Below are 26,507 nucleotides of genomic sequence, written 5' to 3'. Positions count from 1 at the left end.
CATGGACTGCTATGTTGACTAAGACTGTATACACACTGCAAAAATAATCCAGGTTGACACCACTTTAAGTGCCACTGCTCAGTGCTATGGAAATCTGGGAGTTGTAGCTTTGGGAGGCATGTAGCCTTCTTTTTCAGAGAGCTTTGGTGCCACAACAAACTACAATTCCCAGAATCCCATAGCATTGGCGGTTAAAGTGGTGTCAAACCACACCTTGAAGACTGCCTTTGTTATATTTTAGCATTAGTTTTCATGGATTCAGGCCACTATGCAACACAGAATATTACAGCCTCAGATTATTTATATTTATACTGTTGTGGGAGGGAAACAGAATTTATTTGGATTCAAAAAGATGCAAATCATCATCCCACTCTACATCTTCAGAAGCCTGTGTAAGGCAATACATTTTGGGGCTATGGCCTAATGAACTTATGCCTATTTGTTGTGAGGGAAATTCACATTCTACTTGCTGAGATAGCCAGTCTTTTTTTTTTTAATTGATTATAGTTTTTAGAGCTGAGCTCTTGTTCTGAAATACATTTTGTGGCTATGGCCTAATGAACTCTGGTTCAAATTAAGACCTGCTTAAATAGGATACTTTTGCAGTTTGAAACACTTCCCTGATATACAAATATTACACATTTTTTAAAAAATGTACTGTTTGTAATGGCTGGTCTGAATTCCAATAAAGAAAAGTGTAAAGTGAACTGTGAACTGAGGTGTGTATCCTGCTTTAAAGAAGGGTAAAATCAAACTTCAAAATGCATTTATTAAATTAATATCTTGCCTTTCCCTCAAAAATCATACTAAATACAATAATACATCCAGATTTGTAACGGTCAGTTTTAAAAATGATAAAAACAAATAAAATTTTAAAAAGTGTGCAGCAATAAAGGAAATAAACAGCTACTGATACCAAATCTCTGCCTGAATTTTAAAAATGTCTTGTCTTGCTGAAAGGACAATAGAAAAAGAGTCTCAACCAGAAGTTCTAGACCAGAGCTTCAGAGCAGCTACAGGTAACGCCTTTTATTCCAGTACCAGTAAACATGCCTCTGATGGTAGTGGAACTAAAAAACAAAACACCTTCAGATATAAAACCCAGGCAAGCTTATCAGATAATGTTGTCCCTGAAATAAAATGGTCCCAGATCACATATAACTTTATGGGTTATAACAAGTCCTTTGAAATGTGGCCAAAAATAGACAGTAACCTGTGTCCTTAAAACAGAATCTCACACTTCTTGTAATTGGTCTTGCTCAGTGCTTTGGCTGCAATATTCTGAACCAGTTATAGTTTCCTTTGTATTGTTTCATTATCATGTGTAGTAACTATAGATACGTAGTGGTTTAGTGTTGGACTCTGGAGACCAGGATTCACTTCCCATCTCAGTCGTGAAACGCACTGGGTGACCTTGGGCAAGTCATGCTCTCTCAGCCTCAGGGGAAGGCAATGGCAAACCTCGTCTGAACCAACCTTGCCACAAAAATCCCAAGATAAGGGTTGCCATAAGTCAGAAACAGCTTGAAGGCACACAGCAACCGCAGCAGCAGCAGCAACAACAACTACAGATAATCAAAACTAATTGTGCTTACAGTATTTGTAAAGTCTTATGTCTAGTAAGTACAGTTAACATTGTGTCTTGAAAATAACGGCTTTTGCTCCAGTTTATTTTTGTTAATATTTCGTAATAGGAGTTAGCATGTGAAAGATCAATAGTTTCTCATTGTAAGCTTTCACTTTGAACTTTGAATCAAAAGTTGACGTTATGCACAGACTGAAGCAACTGTTTTGACATGTTAATTTTCTTCATATTTTTATATTTGCATATTCACTTGCCTACAACGTCTCCATTATTTGGTCCATTCCTGATTATGCAAACCTAATCCATTAATGTATTTCATGTAACAGTAAAGTTTAATGTTGGAAGTGAACATAATTTTGATGGTAAAGGTTTTTACTTCAAATTCTATTGTTTTCTTTACTAAATTTTCACTTTCGCCACATGAAGCTATGTAAATATAAATACGTTTAGGCTGTGTATATGACATTATAATTTAAAGGTGTAATTTGGGTAGTTGTTTATGGCAGTACTATTGCCATGACATTCAGTGATATACATGAATTATGATGTATTATATGAATAACATTAGTACAAAACAAATTACTAAGGATTCTTCATAGTCTGGTATGGGAGGATTTGAGGGGGTGACACTGAAACAGGAAAAATTCAAAGGCAGTAACCACTTAAAGCAGGTCTCACCATGAATTATTGCCCTGGGTGACGCCAAGGCTAGTGACACTGCTGGCTTCAAGCACTTTCTAGTCATTTTACAGTGCAATCCTTCCATCAGCTGTTGGGAGCTCTGATACAACCAAAGCTATGCCAGGCCGTGAGTATGTCAGGAAAAACATAACAGCATTTGTTGTTATTTTATATTTCATTGTCATTGAGAGGTAAATAGTTCATAGCATCTCCAGGACTGATGTAACCCTTCCCCTTCCCTCATTTTGGGGGCATGTCTGAGAACTAACATGACTATGTTCTGTAGATCCACAACGTTCCCTTATTTGTCCATGCTGTACCCCCAGTCTTCCCCCTTCACTGACCTCTATTCCCATTGGAGTCCTTTCTACTCACACTAGAGCTCCAGCCTCAGGAAACTAAGGGCTCTAGATGTTGTTGTTGTTGCCATTATTGTGCTTCGAGAGAGGACTTGGAACTGAAGTGCAGTGCAGCACAGAAATCTTTTTAAAAAGGAAATAAATGTCGGTCTAAATACTGCATCCCTTGTAATAATGCAGAGAATCTTGGCTGAAGAGACTTTTCATCTAGGAACACAGAGGTGAAACAGCATCTCATGTAAACTTTAGCACTTTTCTTTCCTGCTGCGCATCAAAATGGATCTTTCAGTTTTGAAGTGCTGCAGTAATTCTTGAAGCTGGTGTTGGTGCAGTAGTTAAGTGTTGGCAAAGGCCTTCTTTCTTAACCTAACAGTGCACAGGATGGCTGTGAGAATGTAAGGATGTTGAGAACCATGTAATCAGCTGCTATTTACAAAAATAGCAAATACGGTAAAAGTAATCCTTTCAGATTTTGGTTAACTGTCTATTTTTCCTTGTCCCTATTTGTATATGCACCAGCAGTGGGAAACTTTGGCTGTCAAGGGATGAATTTCTCACACATAGACACACACACACACACACACACACACACACACACACACATATATATATATATATATAGAGAGAGAGAGAGAGAGAGAGAAAGAGAGAAAGAGATGGATGCACAGAGGAGAATATCATACTGTGACTATCACCCCTCACTACTACACCTCTGCAGGCCACCAAAATGTTGTGGCATGCCAGTAACTGGAAATATAAAATTACTTCCAGGTCACAGAAGAACAAAGAATGTGAGAACTGCATGTCTTGTTTTGGAGGAGAACCAGGACATATCTTTTTACAAGAGTCCAGAACATTTGGGGAGCACATTCCCTCTCCAAAAATGCAAAAATCCAAAAGGTGTGTGTGTGTGTGTGTGTGTGTGGTGCTGCACAAGTTTACCAATGCAGGAATTATGGGGACTAAAAAAATAACTAGGAGTCATATGCAGCCCAGCTTCCACAATCTTCCTACTTAGGATTGATTTCATCTGGCTGCCTTGCCACATTTTATGTAATAGTCCCATTCTCTTCGACATTTGGAATACAAATGTTATGTTAATACCAAAGGCAAAAATTAATTAATTAATTTTTAAAATGTTAATGAGAATGTGTTGGGTATGTGGAAAATATTGATTTGTACTGCCTCGGTGGCTTGTATGATCATTACAGGAAAAGATGTTTTCCAGTTCTGGTTTCAGTCTGCAGTGGCTCTCTATGTATACAGTTTTTGTTGAGTTATTGGGGTTTTATTTAGGTACAGTTAGAAGTATAACTATGTATATAAATGAGGCCAGGAACAATAGAAGCTGTAACCCTAGCTCACCCACATTCGAGTTGTTTATAACTGATAAGCTTGATTTCTTGCCCAGTTAGCATAATTTGAAGCTTGCATGCATGTTAGACATCAACTGAAATTGAGCCTAAAGTATGACCTTTTCGCCTCCTGGTTATTCATATATCAATTAGGGCGTTTCTACCCCTCTCCCTCACTTTCAGCAATGTCTTTTCAAAATAAATTCACTTTTCTTTCTGACTAATTTCTGATTCTATAAAATGCACAAGTGATCGGTATTCTCATACTGCTTTACACCAAGAGGAGACTGTATGAAGGTCAGTACTGCTATACTAAATCAAAACTCTCTGTGTGTATTAAAACTTGAACCAAGCTGAAAGATATTTTAGCACAGCTAGTTTTTATGTTTGACAGCATTCTCAAGTGTACCCGACATAGAAACTCTCTTCCCCTCACTCCCTACTCCCCTCATATGAATAAAATCTCTTGCCACTAGTTAGTTTGTGCTATCGTCCTTCAAATAATTTCATATGGAACAAAATATTTGCATTCCTCCTTTAACTCATAAACCTATCTGCGGTTTCTGTTGCTTTTGTGGATAAGAAATTTACTCAGTCTCGAATATATTAGGAACACAAACAACAAGGAACTTTGGTCTTTGAATCCAAAGTTATGTGTATCAGTTTTTTAAAAAATTGAATAAAAATGGATGAGCCACAAACATTTTGAATTTGAAGAGGGCACTCAGTTTTTGAACAGCTATTTTGAAGCATCTGAAATCCCAGCGGGTGATTTCATTACAAATGCCATGTGGCAGTCACATCAGGAAGTGTTATCTACGTACAACAGCGGTTTATCAAATGTACTGTATAACAACTATTGTTCTTTCCCCCTAGAGAGTGCTTTTTACAAGGCAGCATAGTTGTAATATGAAATACATGCTGAATACTGCTAGTTTGAGCAACAAAAAGGAGTTGCTCTCTTGTGAAACCAAGTACAGGTTATAATCTTACAGTACCGGAAGAAAGGTGTGTCGAACATGTCTGCAACCTACAGCCCATTCACTGTGGAACAGCGTCATTGACTGGAATGAAAATATTTGGAAATAAATGAGGAATACTTTATATGTTGGTTTTGTGGCCCTTCACAGGTACATTGCTCTTTCTTTCTGAAGAGAGAGGAGACATATCACATGTTGTCCCCTTCCTCACAAGACCCTTTCACTAGAAACCTGTGATATAGCCTGCAGAAACCACATGAACCCAAGGGGGAAGAAGTAGGCAAGCATCCATTCTGATCCACCAAGTCAGAGCTAAAAAGAATCATGATAAACTCTTGGCTCTTTATCCTTTATTTTTCCTCTGAAAACTATCCTGGGGTATTTTTAGGATCTCCACATTTTCATGAACAACTCCTAGAATCTATTTTTAAAAGTTTGTGTAAGACTTTAAAAAAAAAATCTTGCAAGCTTCAGTTTAATACTTTATTGTGCTGCTACAAATGTTTTTGTTGTTGTGTGCCTTCGAGTCATTTCCAATGTATGGCAACCCTAAGTCATGGGGTTTTCTTGGCAACATTTTTTCAGAAGGGGTTTGCCTTTCCCTTCCTCTGAGGCTGAGAGGGTGTGACTTACCTAAGGTCATTTGGTGGTTTCCATGGCTGAGTGGGGATTCGAACCCTAGTCTCCAGAGTCTTAGCCCATTGTTCAAACTACTATATCATACTGGCTGTCTCCAAATGTACAGTCTCCTTAATATGTTGCTTTCATAGCATGTGGATATATACACTTTCATCCGTCACATAATGTGCTTTCATACAGTGAGGTGACTTGTGTGTTTGTAGAACCCTAATAAAAATGGGGAACTACATAGCACAAAATGAGTAAATCTCATTAGTGATCCTATGTTAAAATAGGTGTTGTCCGAATAACCAAATCTCAGATCTCTTCCTGATGCCCTTAAAGATTTACGCTCCATTTACTTCCTTTGATACACTCTTTTAGGAATACTTAGCTTAAAAAAAAAACTTAAAATACTATCTCCTGTTTGATGGAGTATGTAATAGAGTTAATCATCTAAATGTCTAATGATTTTCCTAGTGTAAGAATGCTGAATCATAAAGACACTTTAATTGCGCCTAGCCCTTTTTTCTCTGTATCATAAAACGCTACTATTGGAGATAATGACTTTGACACTCTCCCTTTTTATGCCGGCATTTCTATTGCTAATGTAGTATATTTTCAGCAAAGATTGCACTCTATCTACCTAGCTATCTGTCTGTCTCAAAATTTCTGATGATTAAATATAGGTTCCCTGCTTTTTAGTTTTTCCTTCAAGCATTCTTTGAAATAAAACCAACCTCAGTTAATGTTGGCTCTGTGCTAAATCCCAGGGTACCCTGCCCAGTATAGTAAATGGGATGACTAAATCACAGTCACCCCACTTCTGAGCAAAACTGGCAAAGGGGGGGGGGTAGTTAAGCATCTTGCTGTGCGTGAGCAGTTAGAGGGCAGGCAAGGCACCGTGCACCTTGACCACCTATTATGAAGCTTTTTGCTGCAGTGTCAAGTGAAAGCAAGTTAATTGGGTGAAGCTGTAGAGCATGTTAGGGGCATGGTAAAGGGATGCTGTCTGACAGCTGAATGTCAGCAAAAGCTACTCAAGTGTGGCTGAGAGACAGAGACCTGTCACAAAGTTCACGCGGGCTGCAGCGCAGTTAGGGAGCTGAGATGCCGTTCGGTCTCACTTTCTCCCTCATTGCATTCAAGCACCTTAAGATTTCACACTGTATGTGTCAACCCTTGTTCTCTAAGCTGTTTTCTCCTAACCCTTCTGAATTCAAATGATTGGACAAAAAGATGCTAATGTTTGGCAAAGTGAATGTAAATATAGTCTTTCTCCTTCTCTTCCCCCACATCCCAGCCTGCACTTTCTGCCAGAGCTTAGATCTGCATCAGGCTTGAGCATTTTGACAAAAATTAGATGCTGGAAGCTGAGTAGATAGACACTCATCTCTACAAAGGCGCTCAGAGTCTGGCAATTAATCGTGTTGACTAATCAGGGCCCTTTATTGTTGTTGTTAGTGTAGAAAACCTTTTCCTGTATATGGAATTCAAGAGCTAGACTATTGCGGGGGTTGTGCAAACATGTCACTGCAACAGCTCACACAATCTCTCTTTTAATTTCTTTTTAATTGATTCTCTTTTCTGCACGTAAACCTGGTACTCCTCCAGCATTATAAAGTGAAAGTTGCAGTTGGAAAAATAGCTGCCTCTAAAACCCAATAAGAGAAAGTTCTGGGAACATACTCTTCTTAGAAGGAGGTTTGCATGCATTTAGGATCAGCTTTATTTGGCCCCCAAAATGAGGATTGGCATTAACAGGATTGGTATACTGGAGCTGTATGATGATGCAAACCAAAAAGGTAGAAGGAGAAAGGAAAATGACATTGTCAGCATTAATGTTTAGAACCATTATTTGTTTGCAGTGAACACAAGGAGTGTACTACTTTGTCAAAGAAGTATACACCTGAGATGCTGCACAGTTGGCTTTTAGTAACAGTATCATGTTGCTTAATGAAAGCTAGCATGTTGTAATGGCTTGAGTATTGGACTAGGAATCTGGGAGACCAGGTTCAAATCCTTGCTTAGCCATAGAAACACAGTGGGTGACCTTAGGCAAGTCACACTGTCTCAGCCTTAGAGGAAGGCAATGGCAAACCTCCGCTGAACAAATCTTGCCAAGAAAATCTTAGGATAGTGCAACCATAAGTCAGAGTTGACTTGGAGGAACATAATAACGACATGTTGCATAAACCTTATGGGGATATATGCAACATGCATGGCCATAAGTGTGCTCCATGGGATGGTCTCTACAGATGGTAGCAAGAGCCTAACACAAACAGTATTACAGATTCGGGTTTTGGTGTGTGTGTGTGTGTGTGTGTGTATCCACAAACTGCAAAAACATTTGGCAGCCCTACCTGGTCAACTATTAAGAAGGTTGAAAGCATGCTTTCAAAAAGAAAAATGGCCAGGATGGTTGTTGTTTTTGCAGAACAGCCTGTTGGTGTTCTTCTGCAGACATCCTGCTTTACGCATCTCAAAATTTTAATTTGCACTTGGGTATTCAGACACGACTCATAAGGTAGAGCATGCTTGTGTATTTATGTATTTGTATGCATGTGCATAGATCTGCTGCAAGAGGCCAATGCCCCATAAGAATGTAGTTCACAGAAGAAATACCTCCAATTGACTTCAGTGGTTTTAGAATATGTTGGCTGAGATCCTGCATCAAGAATTGTAGCTACAACTATATAGCTGCATTGTAGGTACGTCTTCCAATATGAGCCCCCCCCCCAACACTGTAGAAGTCAGGTAGCACCACCAGCACAGGGATTTCCAAGGTGATGGAGAGTGGGGCAGTGGGGAAAGAAGTCCCTCCTCCAACAGTGGAGCACTTTTCAGTAATGACTCTCAGGAAGCCTTGGAGTTGTGTGTCCTGTCACAGTTGCTAGTTGGAAAGTGGCCTGCTGCTGGGAGGGGAGATGTATGTCTACTCACCCCCTTGCTCCTCAGCACCTTGGATGGCCTTATGCTAGAGCTGCTGCCAAGCTTCTAAGGTGGGTTTGGGGAGTTACTCTTGGCTGTTGCACTGGTGCAGTACCCATAAACCTGAATTCAAAAATGTATGATTTCATAAGTCCAGTTTACAGCATTGTAAATATTCAACAAGATGCCATCCTGTATTTCTGAAAAGGTGACTTTTCAGAAAACCACTCAACAATGTGTATACTGGAGATGGGGAATGCCCTGGACTGTTTGAAATTGTTGGGCTGCAACTGCTATCAGCTGCAGTCAGGTTTACCACTGGAGACAAAGGGAGTTGGAGTCTTGGTTTCACCAATCCCCCCACTTCTTAATACTGCCTGAAGCAAATTCCTCTTCCTGCTGAATGACAGGGAGGGCTCCCAGGTTACAATACCCATTCAATCCTGAAGCTCTCTGCAGTGTATGGGAAAAGGAAAGAAGGAAAACATTATTCTCTCAACTCTCTGCTACTGCTATCCTCACATATATGTAAGATGGGGAGGCTGCTTTGAGGTAGTAGCCAGATTGGTGCTAGTGGGTGATAGAAAGCCTTTTTCCTGACCAGATATTGTCCCAAGACAATGCAGGATGCAAGGGCTTGAGATAGTTCTGAAAAGCTTGCCTCTTCTTCTCAAACATTATTTTAAGAACATCCAATGTTATTTAAGAACTGCAGATGCCAGGTTAGTGAAGCATCCCTGGTCTTTTTTGGTGCTACGAGCAGTTTATCAATAAATACAGTTGTCTCAGTGAACATTTATATATGGCCCTGTACAGACAGGCCAAAATAAAGCTGCTTCGGGTCATTTTGGAGGCATGCTATTTAAATGATGCATGCATCCTGAGAGTCCGGAAGCTGCTTCAAAGCCACGCTCCAGTCCTAAGGACTGGAGCGTGGCTTTGGTGTGGCTTCTGGACTCATAGGACGCGTGCATCATTTAAACAGCATACCTCCAAAATGTCCTGAAGCAGCTTTATTTTGGCCTGTCTGTACAGGCCCTATGTTTCAGAGATAGAACTCTTTCTGAAATAACTGTCCCAACTCATTCACTATTATTGCTATTTTAGTTGGTGTTCCTGTATATCATCTGAAGTATGCCAGTTTGATAGTGTGCCAAATAGGGATGCAACAGTGGCAGCCAGAGCAATGAATCTGCTCTATGGTTTAGTTCAAACTTCAAAAGAGCTGCCCATGGTGCTGGGGGTGGGGACCCATACTTTCAGCACCTTGAATAGCTCACTTTAAAGTTCAGGCTAAAAGGAAGAAATAATGCAATGCGCACATACATGCATTTAGAGTCACAAACCATGTTCTTTTGCTTTATTCCAGTTAAAACTATACTTGTGAGGATGTTGTTTTCATTTGCTTTCAACAGAAAGCAACAAAACAGTTCAGGATCAAAACAGTTCAAATTAATAGCAGCAAACCATTTCCTACTTTAGTGAAGGTTGCTGTGGCCATCTGATTTCCATTCCCTTTGTTGGATGTTATTCCATCTTCTCCTTCCTATGAGGTACAGCCTGGGCCGAAGTACTGAAACAGACCTGATCCTGCCCCCCCTTCCCACCACCTCTGCCAAACTCTGAAGCCTTTTCCTGTAACAGTCTATTGACTAGCTGCCAATCATTAAGTTTCATACTTTTTCGTGCAACTCTCCAAGGAAACCTGATTTTTCACACACCCCCAGCTTGAAGTTCTGCAGTTGTTTTCTCTTTTTATGAAGTGGCTGCATTTTGATGAAAAGGAAATGTCGAACAAGATTGTTGTCTTTTGACCGGAATGATAAGCGTGTTAATTTGGACAAGGGAAAATAAACTGCAAACAAACATTGTAAGATGATTTCTTTTTTGCACACCACTGTTGTAGTGACTATAATTTTTTTAAAGGAAGGAGTTTTTCTTCAAGATGACCATTTGTTTTTGGCTTTTGTTTTTGTAGCACAATTTAAAATGCAGCAAACATTAAAATGCTCCTTTTTGCATTATTTCTCTGGTATCATATGCAAATACTTGGATGATTTAAACTTTCACAGATGAGCAAAACACTTAAAATCAATGTGATTATTAAAGAATACAAAAAAAAATTGCTTGGCTTACAAGACATCAGGTGTAACAGGGCTAAAGAAAATCCAATAGTGCTGAAGATTAGAAGTTCATGTTCTCCTCTCTAACTCATTCTCACACTCCAAAACCTTTGTAGAGTTGAAAGTATGACTACTTTTTAAATATCTCTTTGGGGTAACCATTTGAACTTGCTACCATATTGGTGGTTCTTAAAGGTCCATCTTTTCAGCCAGCTACAAGACAGCTTGTGTTGCATCAGGAAATCAAAGAGCCAAGATCAAAGAAAATCGCTGAACTAGGTGTTAGATGCAGCCATTGATTTTTTTTCCTCCCCAGTAGCAGTAATGGGAATGGGGAGGGGGAAGCGGGAAGCTCTCAAAAAGCCTGAAGCACACAGTACCAGAATTCCAAATAATCCCTTAGAGCAATTTTTACTCTGTTACTGAATCCTACATTTGGTACACTTAAGATAAGTTCACTCAGTACATACCATGCTATTTGGATGCCAGTGCTTAAAGTAGCCCTACTGTGTGTGTGTAGTGAATTAGATTTTAAATAAAGTTGTTCTGATAGCTTTTCTGGTAGTGGCAGCTTTAAGTTGTATGGGAAGAAAATACGTTTTAAATCTATAGAATTATAGTATGTATTGTTCAGGTGTCTTAGTATTAATTTTGGAATAACCTGTTGTTTTTCTCCGGGTGCATCTACAGAGTAGAAATAACAGTCTGACACCACTTTAACTGCCATGGCTCAATTCTACAGAATCCTGAGATTTGTAGTTTTGCAAGGCACCAGCACTTCAGCAGAGAAAACAAAAGGCCTTATAAAACTACAAATCTCAGGATTCCACAGGATGGAATTAAAGTGGTGTCAAGCCGCATTATTTCTACAATGTAAATGCACCATAAGTATTGTTAAGCAGGAGTTATATTCCCAAATAATGTCTTTTAGTGTATGTAAACCATATCTTCTGCAGTAGTCTGTGGTTCTTATGGAAAGGTAGTTACTGTTCTTGCTGAATATCGTCCATTAAACATATGATACCACCTATTCAAAACTGAGAAATAGCTCAAGATTAGGGAGAGATAGAATTTCTCTCCTCCTGCTCCTTTATTATTTATTAGGTTCCATAATTCATTACTGTTATATGCATGTACTTTTTAATACTATTTGTAGGATTTACTTTAACCTGTAGGAAATCATGTAAGATATGATTGTAGCCTTTTGTATGAGAATCTTTTGCCACCGGGTTCAAATGTGAGACTAGAAAGCATGTTAATAAAAAGTGTCATATTTACACAAATCTGTTTTCAGAAGTTGTTAATGGATATAGTCAATAAACAAACATGACATACTGAAATGCTGCTGAATTTAATGGGACTTACACCCGCTGAACTTTGTTGAGTTGCTATAAAGTACAAGCCTATTAGAAATTATTTCTGCTGCTTTTATTAACTGACTGAAGCCTAATGTGCATATACTTTGTCCCCCTCACCCCCTTTCTGTATATTTTCTCTAGGAGTCACGGAACACTTCAAGTATCCCTGCAGCTTCAAGATCATTACTCCAAATGAATCAGAGTTACATTTCAGATTTTTTGCCGCTGAAGGCCGAGTCGGATTATGATGCAGCTTTTGCCTTGGTACACAATAGAACCCAATCTCAACCTTCTTCGTGTTGTTCCTCAGCCATTAACATCCCCACCCCCATCAAATGAGCAATGCAAAATGAATGCTGGGTTTGATATTTTTTTTGTAAGCAATCTAAAAACAATGAATTAAAATCCTATTTTATGAGGATGTTTCAGTTCCGTCTCTCTGCCTTTCTGTGGCTTCTTTAATTGTGCATTATTCTCTGTCGGGATCAGGAGGGGGAGTTCTATTCATACATGCCTACACTTCCCCCTCCCAGCGTAGCGAAACAGTCCATTAAAAGAAAAGTTTTATTTATCCTAGTAGCTCATTTTTATGTAATATATTTTTAAATGTTAAAGAATGACACATTTTGGGTAATTTTCCTCAGACTTTAAAAAAAAAAATCAATAAGCCATTTTAGTCTCTATCTATCAAAGTTGTTTCATACTTGTCTATTTTAAAACAGGGCTGCAATACTTTAATAGGATTGAGAGAGCTATTTGAAATGTATGCCAATGATTCCTGTCATTTCATGGCAGCCCTGCCATGGTTCACTGAGCCCCCTCTTCTCTCTTGTCAGCTCAACTGAAGACAAGCATTTAGTTGCAAACTTTAAGCAGGATGTGCAAAACAGAAATGATGTGACTGCTTCTCCTCCTGCACAATAATGTCACTCCTGGTCAATGTGAGAAGGTCAGGTTGCTCCTTGTAAAGCTACATGATACCACTTGCCCATTTGAACAAGTTAAGTTAAGTGTGGAATCTGGTCCCTGCAGGCCCTGCAAACTCTTCCTTTTATCAAGTCTGTGTTTGATAAGGAAGTAGAAACAATTGTGCAGGGAGGATTTTTAGATGATATGTTTATGTACTTTTATAAGGGCAGTTCCCAAACCAGTGTTGCAGGTAATAAATTTAGTTTGAGCCCGCAAGACTTTAAAGTAATGGCTGTTTTGACCTTCAAAATAGGCTCCTTTTGTTGTTGTTGTTGTTGTTGGTAGGACCCAAGAGTGACGCCCATCTTTGATGCTGACAGAATTTAAAGCAAGGCCATTGCCCTGCATTTTCTGCCTTGTAGCACACAAAAGTAAAATTGTATGTCAGGCTGAGATGTCGGGGAGCTGACAAGATGCCCCAGTGACATTTCAGCTGGAAAGAGCAAGTGTCTTGCAACCAAGTGGTCAAATATCAAATAATAGGTCAAGCAGGAAGGAGCTGAGTTCTAACCACAAAGAGGTTTCTGGTAACTTACTTGACAAGCTTTTGGGCGCTTTGTGGCTTGACAAAGTGATGTTCTGTTGGGTATCGCTAGACAGACTGTTCTTTATCGCCTTCAGAAGATCAGACATTGACATTGATTAAACTCTTTAACCCTTAAAGGTTAAATCCTGGCTGTACGGTCATTGTGAGTAAAGAACAAAAGAAATTTTGTAATATATACCATTTGTTATGGTATTAATCACCCCAGCTCCCCAGTGCCATTAACATTTGATGTGTGATGTAGTTTTTGACAGGGATATTGAATGCAAAATCTATACGTTAGATTGCTTCTCATTATGGATCAGGGATACATTAGAAAAATAACATTGTGCTTTATGGAATTCGTAATTCCTTGAGCTTTGATAAAAGTGGCATTTGATTCCATGGGTCTTGACTACTCATACTTCTCTTTGTCGCTTTGCCCTAGAAGATAAAATTTGCATATGTAATATACCTACCACTATAAAATCATGCAAATCTCTAAGAAATGTACTCCAAAGCCACTCTTTAGGACTTTGAAAAATTTCAAGTACCTTTTATTCCTAGTTTACAAAAGTGGTTGCACATGTGCAATTGCAACTGTATTCATGTTAAAATGAATAAGTAGTAAAGGAGGAAAAAAAAACCCAACCCTAAAAGTGGAGTCTCTTTTCATAGCATGTTTTCTCTAGACTACTTGAGGCAAAGATACTGTGTAAGGGGATTTTGTTTCTATTTCCTATCGCTGGTACTTAATGCCAAAAAACTTGTGGGGGGGAATAGTGTACATTAATTTCAAACATGTATCAGTTCTTGTGTGCACATATATGGCTTGTTTTATTGTGTGTTTAAAAAAATAGGACAGTATAAGCTATAAGGCAAACGTCTGGATCCATTAACATCAATGGTTAGAGTTTATCATGTGGCTAAAATTTTACTTGTGCATGTAGTTTGCATATACCAACAACATCCCATGAGAACATTGGTGATGGTGGTCAATTGTAAGATGTACCTGTCACCATTACAGAATTTATTGCCTAAACAGAAGTGGTACATTACAATGATTTTAGCATTTTTGCCTTTGGGAAAACAGAGTGATTCCGGTTTTATACTGCACTACTCCGAAAGAACCACAAGTAGAGCTGTTAATGATGTGTTGGAATCACTCTTTGTCAAGGAGATGATGAGTTTCAGTATTTTAGGGGGGGGGGGGGGAAGAGATAGTTTATACATCATTGTAATTACAGCTGCTGGTCTCTGGAAGGATCAGATAGAAACTGAAGGCTTTGGAGGACCCATTTGCTATGCTCTGCAAACCAGTTAAAAACTACACCATGCAGAAGGTACTAGAGCAGCAACCATGGATCATTATATTACTGTATTTGCCAAGGAAACAAGATTCTCCGGGTAGAGCTCATCTGATGGTCCTACTGCGTGGTTTTCAAAGCAATGTGGTTTTTTAAAACCAAAATATGGAGGAGAGTATGTAGTTTGGGAGTCTAGTCTTCCTTGCTGACACTGGATAGTCATGTGAAATACATCTGCTTTCTGTGAATTCATGTATACCACTTCACTCCCCCCCCCCCCCCCCATGGTGTGATCTTGTTCATGCATATTTGAATCGTGTTTTACTAATTTTATTGTATTTTGATTTTCTTGGTGGCAGGATTTACTAGTTGGAGAACCCCAGGCTTAATTATTGGTGTAAGAGTGCTCTAACTTAGTGATATGATAAGCCAGTGTGTCCTCATGCTCTCTCCATTACAGTGCATATGAGGGTATTTTAAAGATTAATATGTATGTAGTTGGCCACAGTAGATTTTCAGAGTTTTCTAATTATGTGATTAGTAATCTTAATCCAAATTGAATTTGTGAACTCATTGCTAAGAATTGATTCATCCACAAATATGCATCTGGGGCATAGTGGATAGTAACCCTTGAAAATATGTGTATAATCTGGAGGGCACAATATTGGATAAGCCAATAGTGGGTATTTTAAATGTTTTTAAAAGTCTTTTGACTGTATGGAATTTTAATAGATTTGTCTATTTTATTGTTGTTTTTATTTTAAAAAGCTTGTAATATTTATAATCAGACTTTGTTTTAAATTTTTGTAAGCTTCTTTGAGTCCTTGCTGGGATAATGGCAGGGTAATAAACTAAATAACAAGCAAACAAATGTTAAAGATGTGGCATTTAGGATTGGGATGTTACTTTCTGGGGGGAAAAGAGATATGTTGCTTACCCGATATTCAAGTCAGTGATGAGAGATCAAAAATGATTGAAAATTTGTTTAATCTCCTCAAAATCAAGCACATGCAACAGTTTTAAATTGTCACTCTTTAGAAATTAGTACAGTGGTCCCTTTGCATCTGCTGGGTTCCAAGACCCCCTCTGGATACCAAAAAGTCCCATTATATACAATGGGGTAGTAAAATGGTGTCCCTTATATAGAATGGCAAAATCGAGGTTTGCTTTTTGGAATTATTTTTAAAAAATATCTTTAAGCCATGGATGATTGAATGCGTGGATGTGAAACCCATGTATATGGGGTCAGGGGAGGCATGGCTGTACTGTCTATTCGTGTACTTAAATGTTTAGCACAAATTTTTATTATATCTTAGTGTAAATGTAGCTAATACAGAACAATAACAACTATCATAAAATAGAGAATACTTAATAAAGCAAAACAAAACAAACTAAGCCTCCAGCAGGCGCAGTTCAAACAGACAGTGAAATGAACACTGCTTTCTGTTAAAACAACATTAGTTCTTTAAAGCCAAGGAAGAGAGAATTGTTTTTGCCTGGTGCTTATTTTTTATTTACTTGATTTGTATCCCAACTTTTCTCCCTGAAATGCTCCAGGTACTAACAATAACTCAAATAAGCCACTAACACATCAAATGCATTAATATAAACATATGTTCTCTTTTTTGTCTATAATAATAATAAAAAAACAAACAAACAAATGCATTAAAATAAACATAAGACAACTCTAAAGGCAATTAAAACATTTCAGGTTTTTGAGAAATAAATTTAAACTGGCCCCAACCAGTTAAAATTCCTTCTCGAATGCCCCCAAATCTATTGCCAAAGAGCTGAGGAGGGCATTCTGAAGGCAAGTAGACACCATTGAGAAGGTGTTCTTTCAGGTCACCATCCACAACAATCAGATCATGGGGACACCTGAGGAAAAACTACATCTGACTAAATCATGTTTACAGTGGACCAATGCAAGAGCCCTTTCACACTACATAGTTATAGCACTATGATTCCACTATACCTACCATGGCAACACCCAATGGAATCCTGTGGTTTGATGAGGCACTAGAGCTCTGTAGGTCAGAATTCTAAAGACCCCTCCATCAACTGCAAATCCCAAACTTCCATAGGATGTTGCCATGGCAGTTAAAGAGGAATCATAGTGCTATAATTGTTTAGTGTGAAGGGTCCCCTGGACAACATGACACAGAAGTGTTTGCCTTGTAATCCACAGACTTTAAGACTAGCACTTTTAACTGAAGTCGAAACTTACTGGGATCCAGTGGAGTCATTTCGATACAGACAAGATATGATCTCTGCTCAGTCTTTTAGCAGTCAAACTGCAAATTTTTGAAACTAGCTGAAGTTTCTCAATTGTCTTCAGTGGCCGCTCCATATGAAGTGCATTGCAATAAGCCAACCAAGGTATGGATAGCTAAAAGAAGATTATTTCTATTCACTTGCAGGTGGTATATTTTAAGCTTCTATTTACCATATATATTTAGAAATGTTCTTGTAAAGATTGATTATATGTAGACTACAGATGATCGCTTTACAAGTATGTAAGGAAAAATACTAAAAAGCAAAGGGAAAAGAAATCAGATTGTAAATACACAGGTAAAACAAGATGCCAGAGAATTAATAAGTCACCTGTGTCTCCAGTAAATCAGCAGACTTTCATATTTCTTAGTTCAGGCATGAATTCGACATTATTAGACTGCATGACAACTAATGTTTAAAAAGGATAATCTAAATACATAATTTGATTAAAAATATTAAAAAGAAGAGGAAAAAATGGACTCAAAATGGTATTTATTAGGGATGATTCCAAATGAGAATTTAGAAAATAAATCAGGAAAACTTCTACAGTATTTCACATGGTTATTGCAGTCTGGGTAAGCTATGCCTCAAAATGGAAAAGTAATAAAGATTTAAACTGTGAAGAATAGCTAATGAAACCTTTGGACTATATGGAAATTGACAAATTTACATATTTAATCAAAGGGAAAGGTTGGGATAAATGTAAAAAAGATTGGGATCCTTTGGCAAATTTTCTACAATCTGAAAGAGAAATCAGTTTTAGTTTGGAATAAGATAAGGTATAGATTGAATTTAAACTTACTTGGGTAAGATTTCTATAAAAGAAGCACTATGAATACCATTAGCAGAATATGCAAGCGTTTTTTTAATTTCCCTTTTCTTTGTGGAATAGACAATATATAGTAAATATTTATGAAGATAATGGTTGCTGATGAAAGCTACAAGAAGGTTTTGTTTTGATGGGGACGTGTAGGAATAGACTTAAAGCATCAGAAATTGAGTCTGTATGAAACTCAGGGACTTTTTTTTTTGTCTGTTCGTTATTCGTCAGTGTATGTATTTTATGTCTTTTTGTTTAGGTTAAGTTGTCATTTGTTGAACGTTCTTGTATATGTATGTTTTTTAAACTAATGAAATTATATTTTAAAAAATAAAAATAAATAAAAAGGATAATCTGTCCTGGATCCAAAGTTCCTGTGATCCACCACCATCTGGAAGAGGGAGTGGCAATTTAGCTTCCTCCTCTACGGGGCTGTCCAGACCGGCCTGAAAGGCCACCTGGGGGCAAAGTCAGGATGCAGCGTCTAGACAATGCATGCCCGACTCCGACCCTCCAGGGCACCCTGACATTGCATGCTGCTCCAGGCGGCACGTAGCGTCACAGTGCATCTCCAGCGCTGCATCCAGATGATGCAGTGCCAAAGGGCTGCTGTAGAGCTGCGCCACCACAGCTGTGGCACCTTTTCGAGGGCACAAAAAGGAGCTGAAGTCCGCGCAAACGGAGGGGCAACTGTATACAGTTATCCTAGAAGTAACTTCCATTGATAATGTGCCTTATCTGTAAGTAGATAAGCATACAGTCATGCAGTTAAAGTAGTGGAAGGGTTTGTGAGCCAAGTTAATTTTTCATGTTTGATTGCTTAGCTGAGACTCAATGTGGGTGTGGTTTCTACATTAATAAAGAAATTCAGAGAATTGCATAGCAGATATAGACATTTGGATCAATAGAGGAACAAGTACCTGTAGTTTTTGTGAACATGCCTTAGGATATGCCTGTAGCTTTTCATCTTGTTTTTTCTTACAGAAAAAACTTCTCTCTCTTTTTGTCCGCTTCAGCCAAGAAGCAATTTACATTTGATTAAGACAAATCATGGAAATCCTTAGATGATTTGACAATGAGTGAGGAGAGTTGCAAAAGCACCACATTTATTTTAATCATGGATACAAAATCAGGAGGCAGGTGAAAATACTACATCTAATTTCCTGGGAGCTAGCCCTGTTGAATACAGTGGAACCTACTTTTGAGTAAACATGCATATGATGGCTCTGCTAATAACTGTTTTAGTTATATTTTAAAGTCTTTTTTTTTGTGGAATTGGGTGGAAGTCAAATATAAAAGGTTATGGCACCATATAATCAATTGAACTGGTAGCTTTCCCTGCCAAGGAATGTGAGATTTTTGTCCCCAATGTCCAATTCAAGTGACAAGTTGAAGTAATTATTATTCAAAGCACTTGATAAACTTACATCCAAATAGTCATGCTGTATTCATGTGTTCATAGTGGCAATAGTTCTTCTATAGTTGTGTTTTCACATGGCTGGGGATTATGACACCAAACTCAAATCTGGATCAAAAGAGAAGCATAAGAAGTACAGACTTAAACTTGTACAGTTTGTTGTGTTTGTGAGCTCTTGATGATCTAAAATATTTGAAGATTAAAGCATCATAACATCAGGTTAGAGTTGCTCAAGTCTCAAATTTCTAATTGAGATTTAACATGACGGAGACCATTGTAAACCTGCTCGTGTAATACATTTATTTATTACACATTTAGACTGTCCAGTAACCGAAATGGCAGCCTTAGTTTGGCTGTCTGTTTGAGTTGGACTACATTTTCCCTTCCACACCGAAGTTATCCATGATGATACATGTGGTCATGTGAATTAGCCTTTCATATAATCAAGATAACAATCCAATGAAGTTAACAAGAACTGAGATGCTTAAAACTAAATCACCAAGGGGAGGGGAGCAGAATTGCACATGCCTATATGATTGTGTGTGTGTGTGTGTGTGTGAGAGAGAGAGAGAGAGAGAGAGGGAGAGCAAATGAGTGAAACAACATTGCATGAGGCTTTATGGATGGATCTTACAGCATCCCTCATTAATTTGCACTTAATGCATAACCACGTTTGCAAGTGTGCTCCTTTGGAGTTTTCCCCAAAAAGATGATAATTTTGTATGAATAGTTGTACGCCCAACACAATAATGTTTTTTTAAAAAAACATCATGCACATACATACACAGAGCTGGTAAGCCATTTGTAGACTGTAAACATATGTTTAGAAAGGTACCAAGTGAGTCGAATCATTACCAAAGACTAGGGATATATTAAGAAACCTTGAAGTGCTTAAGCTGATTTGTATCCTGCATCTTTCCACTGGTGTAAAGGATTTTATCTCTAGCAGCATTGATTCCACCATAGTATTTTCTGAGTATTTATGCAATTTGGGGGTTGTGCAGGTATACTTGACTGATTGGTTAGTCACCACACTGGGAAAGGGAGGGAGATCAATGAACATTACTATTGGGATATTAGATTTGTTAGGATTCCAAACAAATTACTTAAAACCTAAGGGAGAACACCCTGACTGATCTGGTTTTAGATTGTCACTAAGAGTAAATTTTAAAAGGAGGTGATGAATAAGACCTTTCAAGAAAAGCCCAGGCTGATCTGTTTGCTATAAATTAAGATCAAAAGCTGCCACTTTGCTATATAAGTAAAGTTAAATAGCCAAGTTAGCGGATCTAATTTTGCAAAAGGAATCTGTGCATTTTCTTTCAAGAGTCCCCAGTGAGGAGAAGTTCCTGTCCGAGCTAAAAAAGAATAAAGGTTCACAATCCATGTAATGCCACTCTCTATAAAGGAAATTAGTCGTCTCCTCCCGCTACTTTTTAAGAAAGGGCCAAGCTGAACCCAAAGATTGTTCGTATTTCAACCTAAGTATTTCTCGCTCACGTACACACACAGCAGGACTCCCTGAAGGGTACAGATTAAACAGCTGGGGTTATTTGAAAAACTATCTGAAGCTTTCCTCCTAGCCAGAAAGAATCGCACTATAAAGATAGATAATTTGAAAGGGGAGGAGTTTCCCCTTTTGGTGCTGTACCCTCAAAAAGAAAGATTCTTTTAATAACTAAAATGGCTGTTGCCATTATCTGCAAGTCTGCAAGAACCTCTCCATACAAAGTTCACCAAGTAGTTAAGTTCACTGTGTGAACTATTAAAATACAAACTTATTTCTTTTGAAAAGAGAGCCTCTAGTCATTTTGTACATCATATGGGGCAGACATTTTAGATCCAAATTGAAAGTATCTGATATCATAAACAAACCTGGGATAAAGAGAATTAGGATGATTTTTCTTTTGTGCAAATAAGTTCAGAAATTCAAGTCATTTTCCACCATCAATAGTCGACTTTCAGAACATTTGACGTGCTTTCATTTGTGGCCAGCCTTCCATTTTAATTGTTTTCCATTTTGTTCCAATTCATTATAGCTGCTTCCCTCCTTATCTTAATTTCCTGTGGTAGTTTCTCTTTGCAATAATAATAATAATAATAATAATTATTATTATTATTATTATTATTATTATTATTTATTTATTTATTTATATCCCGCCTCTTCCATTTGGGGATCGAGGCGGGTAGCAACAGAATTGCTATACAAAAACAGTGGCGGGTTACAGACTGCCAAAAAATATGTAGTGACTACGTATTAGGGTTAGGAAGGTGCGGTGCTTCCGCACCCCCCTAACCCTAATACGTAGTCACTACGTATTTTTTGGCGATGGCCGTTCCAGACGGCCGCTGCCATGTTTGTGTCTTGGATGCATAGCGTCCAGACGTGTCGCGGCGCCTATGACGTCGCGAGTGCACCAGTGGCGCCTCGCGGCATCATAGCTGCGCCGTGGAAAGAAGCTCCATTTTGGAGTTTCTTTTTTGCTCCGTAATGGAGCCGCGCGGTTTGGCTGCAGCGGCTCCCTTATGGAGCAAACAGCGGTGGCGGCAGATCGCCGCAAAGTGGTGGTTTATAACCCGCCAATAAAACCCACAAAACCCTGACCCAACCCTCCCTCCTCAACTATAAAATTGACATAATAAAACATGATCAAAATATATATCAGTACTACAAGATTATTTTACAATCCGCAAAAAAAGATCAACTGTTGCTGGGCTGTAAGAAATATTAATTGCCTAATCTATATCGCCTTCAATTTGTTGCTGTTGTGTGCCTTAAAGTTGTTTCTGACTTTCAGCAACCAAAGGCAATCCTCTCACAGGGTTTTCTTGGCAAGATTTGTTTAGAGGAGGTTTGCCATTGCCTTCCTTTGAGGCTGAGAATGAGAACGTTACTTGCCCAAGGTCACCCAGTGGGTTTCTGTGGCCGAGAAAAGATTTGAACATTGATCTCCAGAGTCGTAGCCAAATGCTCAAACCACTACAACACGCTGGCTCTTAAAAAGAAAAAAAAATCATCAATTGAAGTCAAAATAGGCTATAGTACCTTTCTGTCCTCTGGCTTTTAAATTTTATTAGATAGTATTTTTATAGAACAGTGCAAACAACAAAAGCCTGTGATTATGGACACCTTATGTCATAAAATTAAAGGTAAAAGTAAAGGTTTTCCCTTTGACAGGGTTGTCAAGTCATGTCTAAGGGGGGCAGTGCTCATCTCTGTTACTAAGCCGAAGAGCCAACGTTGCCAAAGATGACTGTGATCGTGTGGCTAGCAAGACTGCACAGAACCTAAGTATTGCCTATTTAACTACTTGCACTTTTACATGCTTTTGAACTGCTAGGTTGGCAGAAGTTGGGACTAGTGACAGGAGCTCACTCTGTCACACGGCACTTGGGCCTCGAACTGCCGACCTGCCGATCTTGCAATCGACAGAGTCAGCTTCTTAACTGCTGAGCCATTGCATCCCTTTGACCTTACATCATAAAGTACAGTCAAAGCCTGGTAGAGTTACTTTTTAAGATTACAATTTCCATAAATCCTCTACCCAGCACAGCCGTTTTCATGCATATGTGTTTTATTTATTTATACCGGCCCTTATCTTTAAGGTTTAATATTTAATATAAACTTTTAAAATGAGTGTTTTTAATTGCCTTTGTTGCTTCATTTTTAAAATTTTTGTATTGTGAATTTTTGGGGGTGCTGTGTCTTGTTTTTGATCTGTGCTGTGAACCCCTTTGAATCCCATGTTGGGAGAAAGGTGGGATATAAATAAATAGATGTCACATCACCATATTTACACATCTAATTGATTCCCACATTGATTCCATTAAGTATATGCCCTCCCAAAAATGGTTTACCAATGGGTAACAAACTGTGTTGTTCAGTACAATTTCACATGGATCTGACTTTAAATTGGAACCCTACATTTTATCCCTTGGAATCGCAACTAGTTCGCAACAAACAATAACTGTAAGAAAATCTGTTCTTCAGAGACTGTATAAAAGGGCAAGATCACATCTCTTCAGAAGTTGTTAGCAATTTATTGGAACCCAGATTTTTTTACCCCCTTAGCATTACATCTCCACTGAATGGCTGATCCCATGTCAGTTTCATGGATGCTTGCTGATAAGGTAGCCATCACACGATCGTTTCATCTCATTGACATAATTTTTTAAGAATCTAAAGTAGATAGCAACGCTTGCTGTCACAATTTAACACAGTGGGCTTGCCACACTTACCTCATTTGCTTGTAATACCCTGCACTTTAGGCAGCTGGTCCACAGATGAGTGCATTGGTCCTAGAACACAAGCAGGGAATCAGAAAAGCACATGCCTTGCACTGTGGGCATCCCTGCCATATCTGCCCTAGCTCTTAGTACTATAGCAACACAAGTGGAAGTGCTGGGCCCTGAAAGTCAGTCGTAGAAAGAATATTACATTTAGCATAGGAGATCTTTTTTAATCTCCACTAATTGTCAAAATTAGTAGAGTTTTAAAAGTGGTTTATTTTATTTTATTTTCAAATCTGTTGCTGGCTTAATGAATTTTTATTTTCAGATCAGTTGCAGCTGTCGGCTTAATGAATTTTTTTCTTCTCATTTGCTATCAAGTGCCTCCAGAACTAAGTGTCATACAAAAGTCAGGTAATTTAGCATAAGGATAAAAGTAGAATTTATAGAAACTGCTGATGTCTGGAAAATGAAAGGGCTGATAATAGCAATTAATGATTGTGAAATCTGATGCTCTTTTTCTGTCAGACTTTTTATAACCAGGATTAAAAGGGGAGAAAGATTAAAATACTTATTGATTGACCAATGAGGGGAAAGGTAAGGTTTAAAAGCAAAGCAGTGACCAATACGTATTATATTAATTAAGCCCTTCTCACCATTGTGAATAAACAAGAACTGATAACTTGTACCTGCAAGTTCCTGAATTGATTCTAGATTGATTGTTCTTCAGAGGCCAAAATACCAGCGTCATCCGGAAACCATTCTTCAAACTGATTCTTTGCATAGCTGGGTCAAATGGAAAGGATTGCCACCTTAAAATACACAATTTTTTGTTCTGCTCCATACGTATTATCTGCCATGGGATCTACACAGTTTACTTAACTTCTATACATTTCTTGGGGTTGGGGGAAGCAATGTTGGAGAGAGCTTGCAGTATCAATTCATATTCAGTGAAGGACAGAACCCTCCTCTTCATAAATGCCACCTGCAAAACTTCACTCTTGGAGGAAGCCATCATGTGCTATTGTCCTTCTGGTGACATCAGTGGAGATTCACGTTCCTGTGCAGAATGTGACCCAAGGCTGTTGTTGTTGTGTTCCTCAAGTTATTTCTGATTTATGGAGACCCTAAGGTGAACCTACTATGGGGTTTTCTTGGCAAGTTTCTTCAGAGGGGTTTTTCCATTGCCATCCCCTGAGGCTGAGAGGGTGTGACTCGCCCAAGGCCACGCAGTGGGTTTACATGGCTGAGCCAGGATTTAAACCCTGGTTCCCAGAGCCATAGTTCAATGCTCAAACCACTATACCATGCTGGTTGCCAGGAATTAAAATTAATTCAGAATTAATTAAGTAGGCCATTCAGAAAATTAATTCATCAAGTACTGAATCAGGGAGAACGTGTTTGGCACTAGTGTAGAGGCAGTATATTGGGACACCAAAATGAGGACCCACATTCATAGTTAAAAATGAATAAAATACAGTCAACTGAACAGATAGAATGGCCCTACTAAAAATCACATTTATAATAATTAAAATTAAGAAACTAGGTTAAAATACTAGCTGACTACAAGATTCAAAATAGTTCTTACAATTGATTTTGGTACCTAGATCATGGCTTAGTAGCAGCCAGGGCAAATTTTGCAACCATAACAGTGATTATTATCGGCTAATAAGATAAAGATCTGCTCAAGAGGAGAACGTTTAGAGACGAGAGGGTGAATATGATTAATTTGCAACTGATGAATTGAATTGAAACGAATTAATTGAATCTGCAAAAGAAATTTGCTTTGGGAAGGTAATTTGTATGTTTTTTCTAGTGAAAGATACTAGAAAAACAATGCTCTAAACTGGGCTAAATGTAAAATATTATCAGCCACACTGATCCATTAGAATGTTTTTTAAAACAAAAAATGATAGGGTATCAGAAACAACAACAACAAAACACAAAATAGTCACTATGCTTTCTAGAACTTTTTCCTGTTGAATAAAAATACATTCTCTTCCTGTCCACCTCATTGTCACCAATACCCACAACAGACCATGAGGCAACAGCATGAGAACTTTGTGATATTCCTCCTATTTAATGAGGCTGCACCCTGGTAGCATCAGTAAAAATAATTTTAAAATGGCTGTAATGCCACAATGAAGTAACCACAGATCAAGTTACTATTGTAATGTAAACTAGTTACTTCCAGTTCTGGCAACTACAGAGTGAGTTCCTGATTTAGATTGTTGTTATTTTTTGCAGTGGAAGATAGTTCCTGTGGGATGCAACAGGGTACTTCTTTTCAATATGCCTAGCTGAGCTGTGAAAAAAAATCTCACCATTGGCAAGAGTTTAGATGAGACCAGGCATCACAGGATGGTGTGGCAGTTTGTCAGTATGCCCAGCTTTCTTGCAATCTTTCACTGCCAGTGTGCAACTGCAACACCAAGCTGAGTTTCCGGTTTTGTCATTGTGAGAAAAATGTCTCTGTCCAAAACTCATGCCTTTTCTCAATGGACATCAGTACCAATGCACAACAGGACTGATGTACAATGCATCATGTTGGTCCTGATGCTCATAGCACTGGTCCTGATGTGCCATGTACATTGGGCACTCTTGTCGGTGTCCTGTTATATATGTGTGTGTCTTGTGCCTTCAAGTCAGTTCCAACTTATGGTGACTCTAACAGGACTGCATCATGTTTTTTTCTTGGCAAGATTTGTTCTTCCCTGAGGCTGTTGCCGTCAAGTTGTTGTTGTGTGCCTTGAAGTTGTTTCTGATTTACAATGACCCTAAATGAACCTGTTACAGCTTTTTCTTAGCATGATTTGTTCAGAAGGGGCTTGCCTTTGCCTTCCTCTGAGGCTTGCCCAAGGTTACCTAGTGAGTTTCAATTGCTAAGCAGGGATTCGAACCCTGGTCTTCAAAGTCACAGTCTTACACTTAAATCATTGCACCATGCTGGTTGTCTTATCATCATATAACAGCTGCA

The 26,507-nt window shown here is 38.5% G+C and overlaps 1 protein-coding gene across 3 annotated transcripts in view; it reads left to right on the top strand.

Moving 5' to 3' along the window:
* The window catches only part of CCDC171 (coiled-coil domain containing 171), a 199,382-nt gene extending 186,993 nt beyond the window's left edge, over positions 1 to 12,389 (top strand). For all 3 annotated transcript variants that reach the window (XM_089511607.1, XM_089511617.1, XM_089511597.1), the window contains one exon: positions 12,132 to 12,389. In XM_089511607.1, the coding sequence (XP_089367733.1) occupies positions 12,132 to 12,329 (198 nt within the window). In that variant the 3' untranslated portion in view covers positions 12,330 to 12,389. The remainder of the gene's footprint in view (positions 1 to 12,131) is intronic.
* The last annotated feature ends 14,118 nt before the right edge of the window (positions 12,390 to 26,507 follow it).

The sequence above is a fragment of the Sceloporus occidentalis genome, unplaced genomic scaffold (genome assembly GCF_023333645.1).
Source record: "Sceloporus occidentalis isolate IW3139 unplaced genomic scaffold, rSceOcc1.0.p SCAF_1, whole genome shotgun sequence".
Classification (NCBI taxonomy): Eukaryota; Metazoa; Chordata; class Lepidosauria; order Squamata; family Phrynosomatidae; genus Sceloporus; species Sceloporus occidentalis.
The sequence above is the reverse complement of the archived record's forward strand: the minus strand, read 5'-3'. Positions and strand labels throughout refer to the sequence as shown.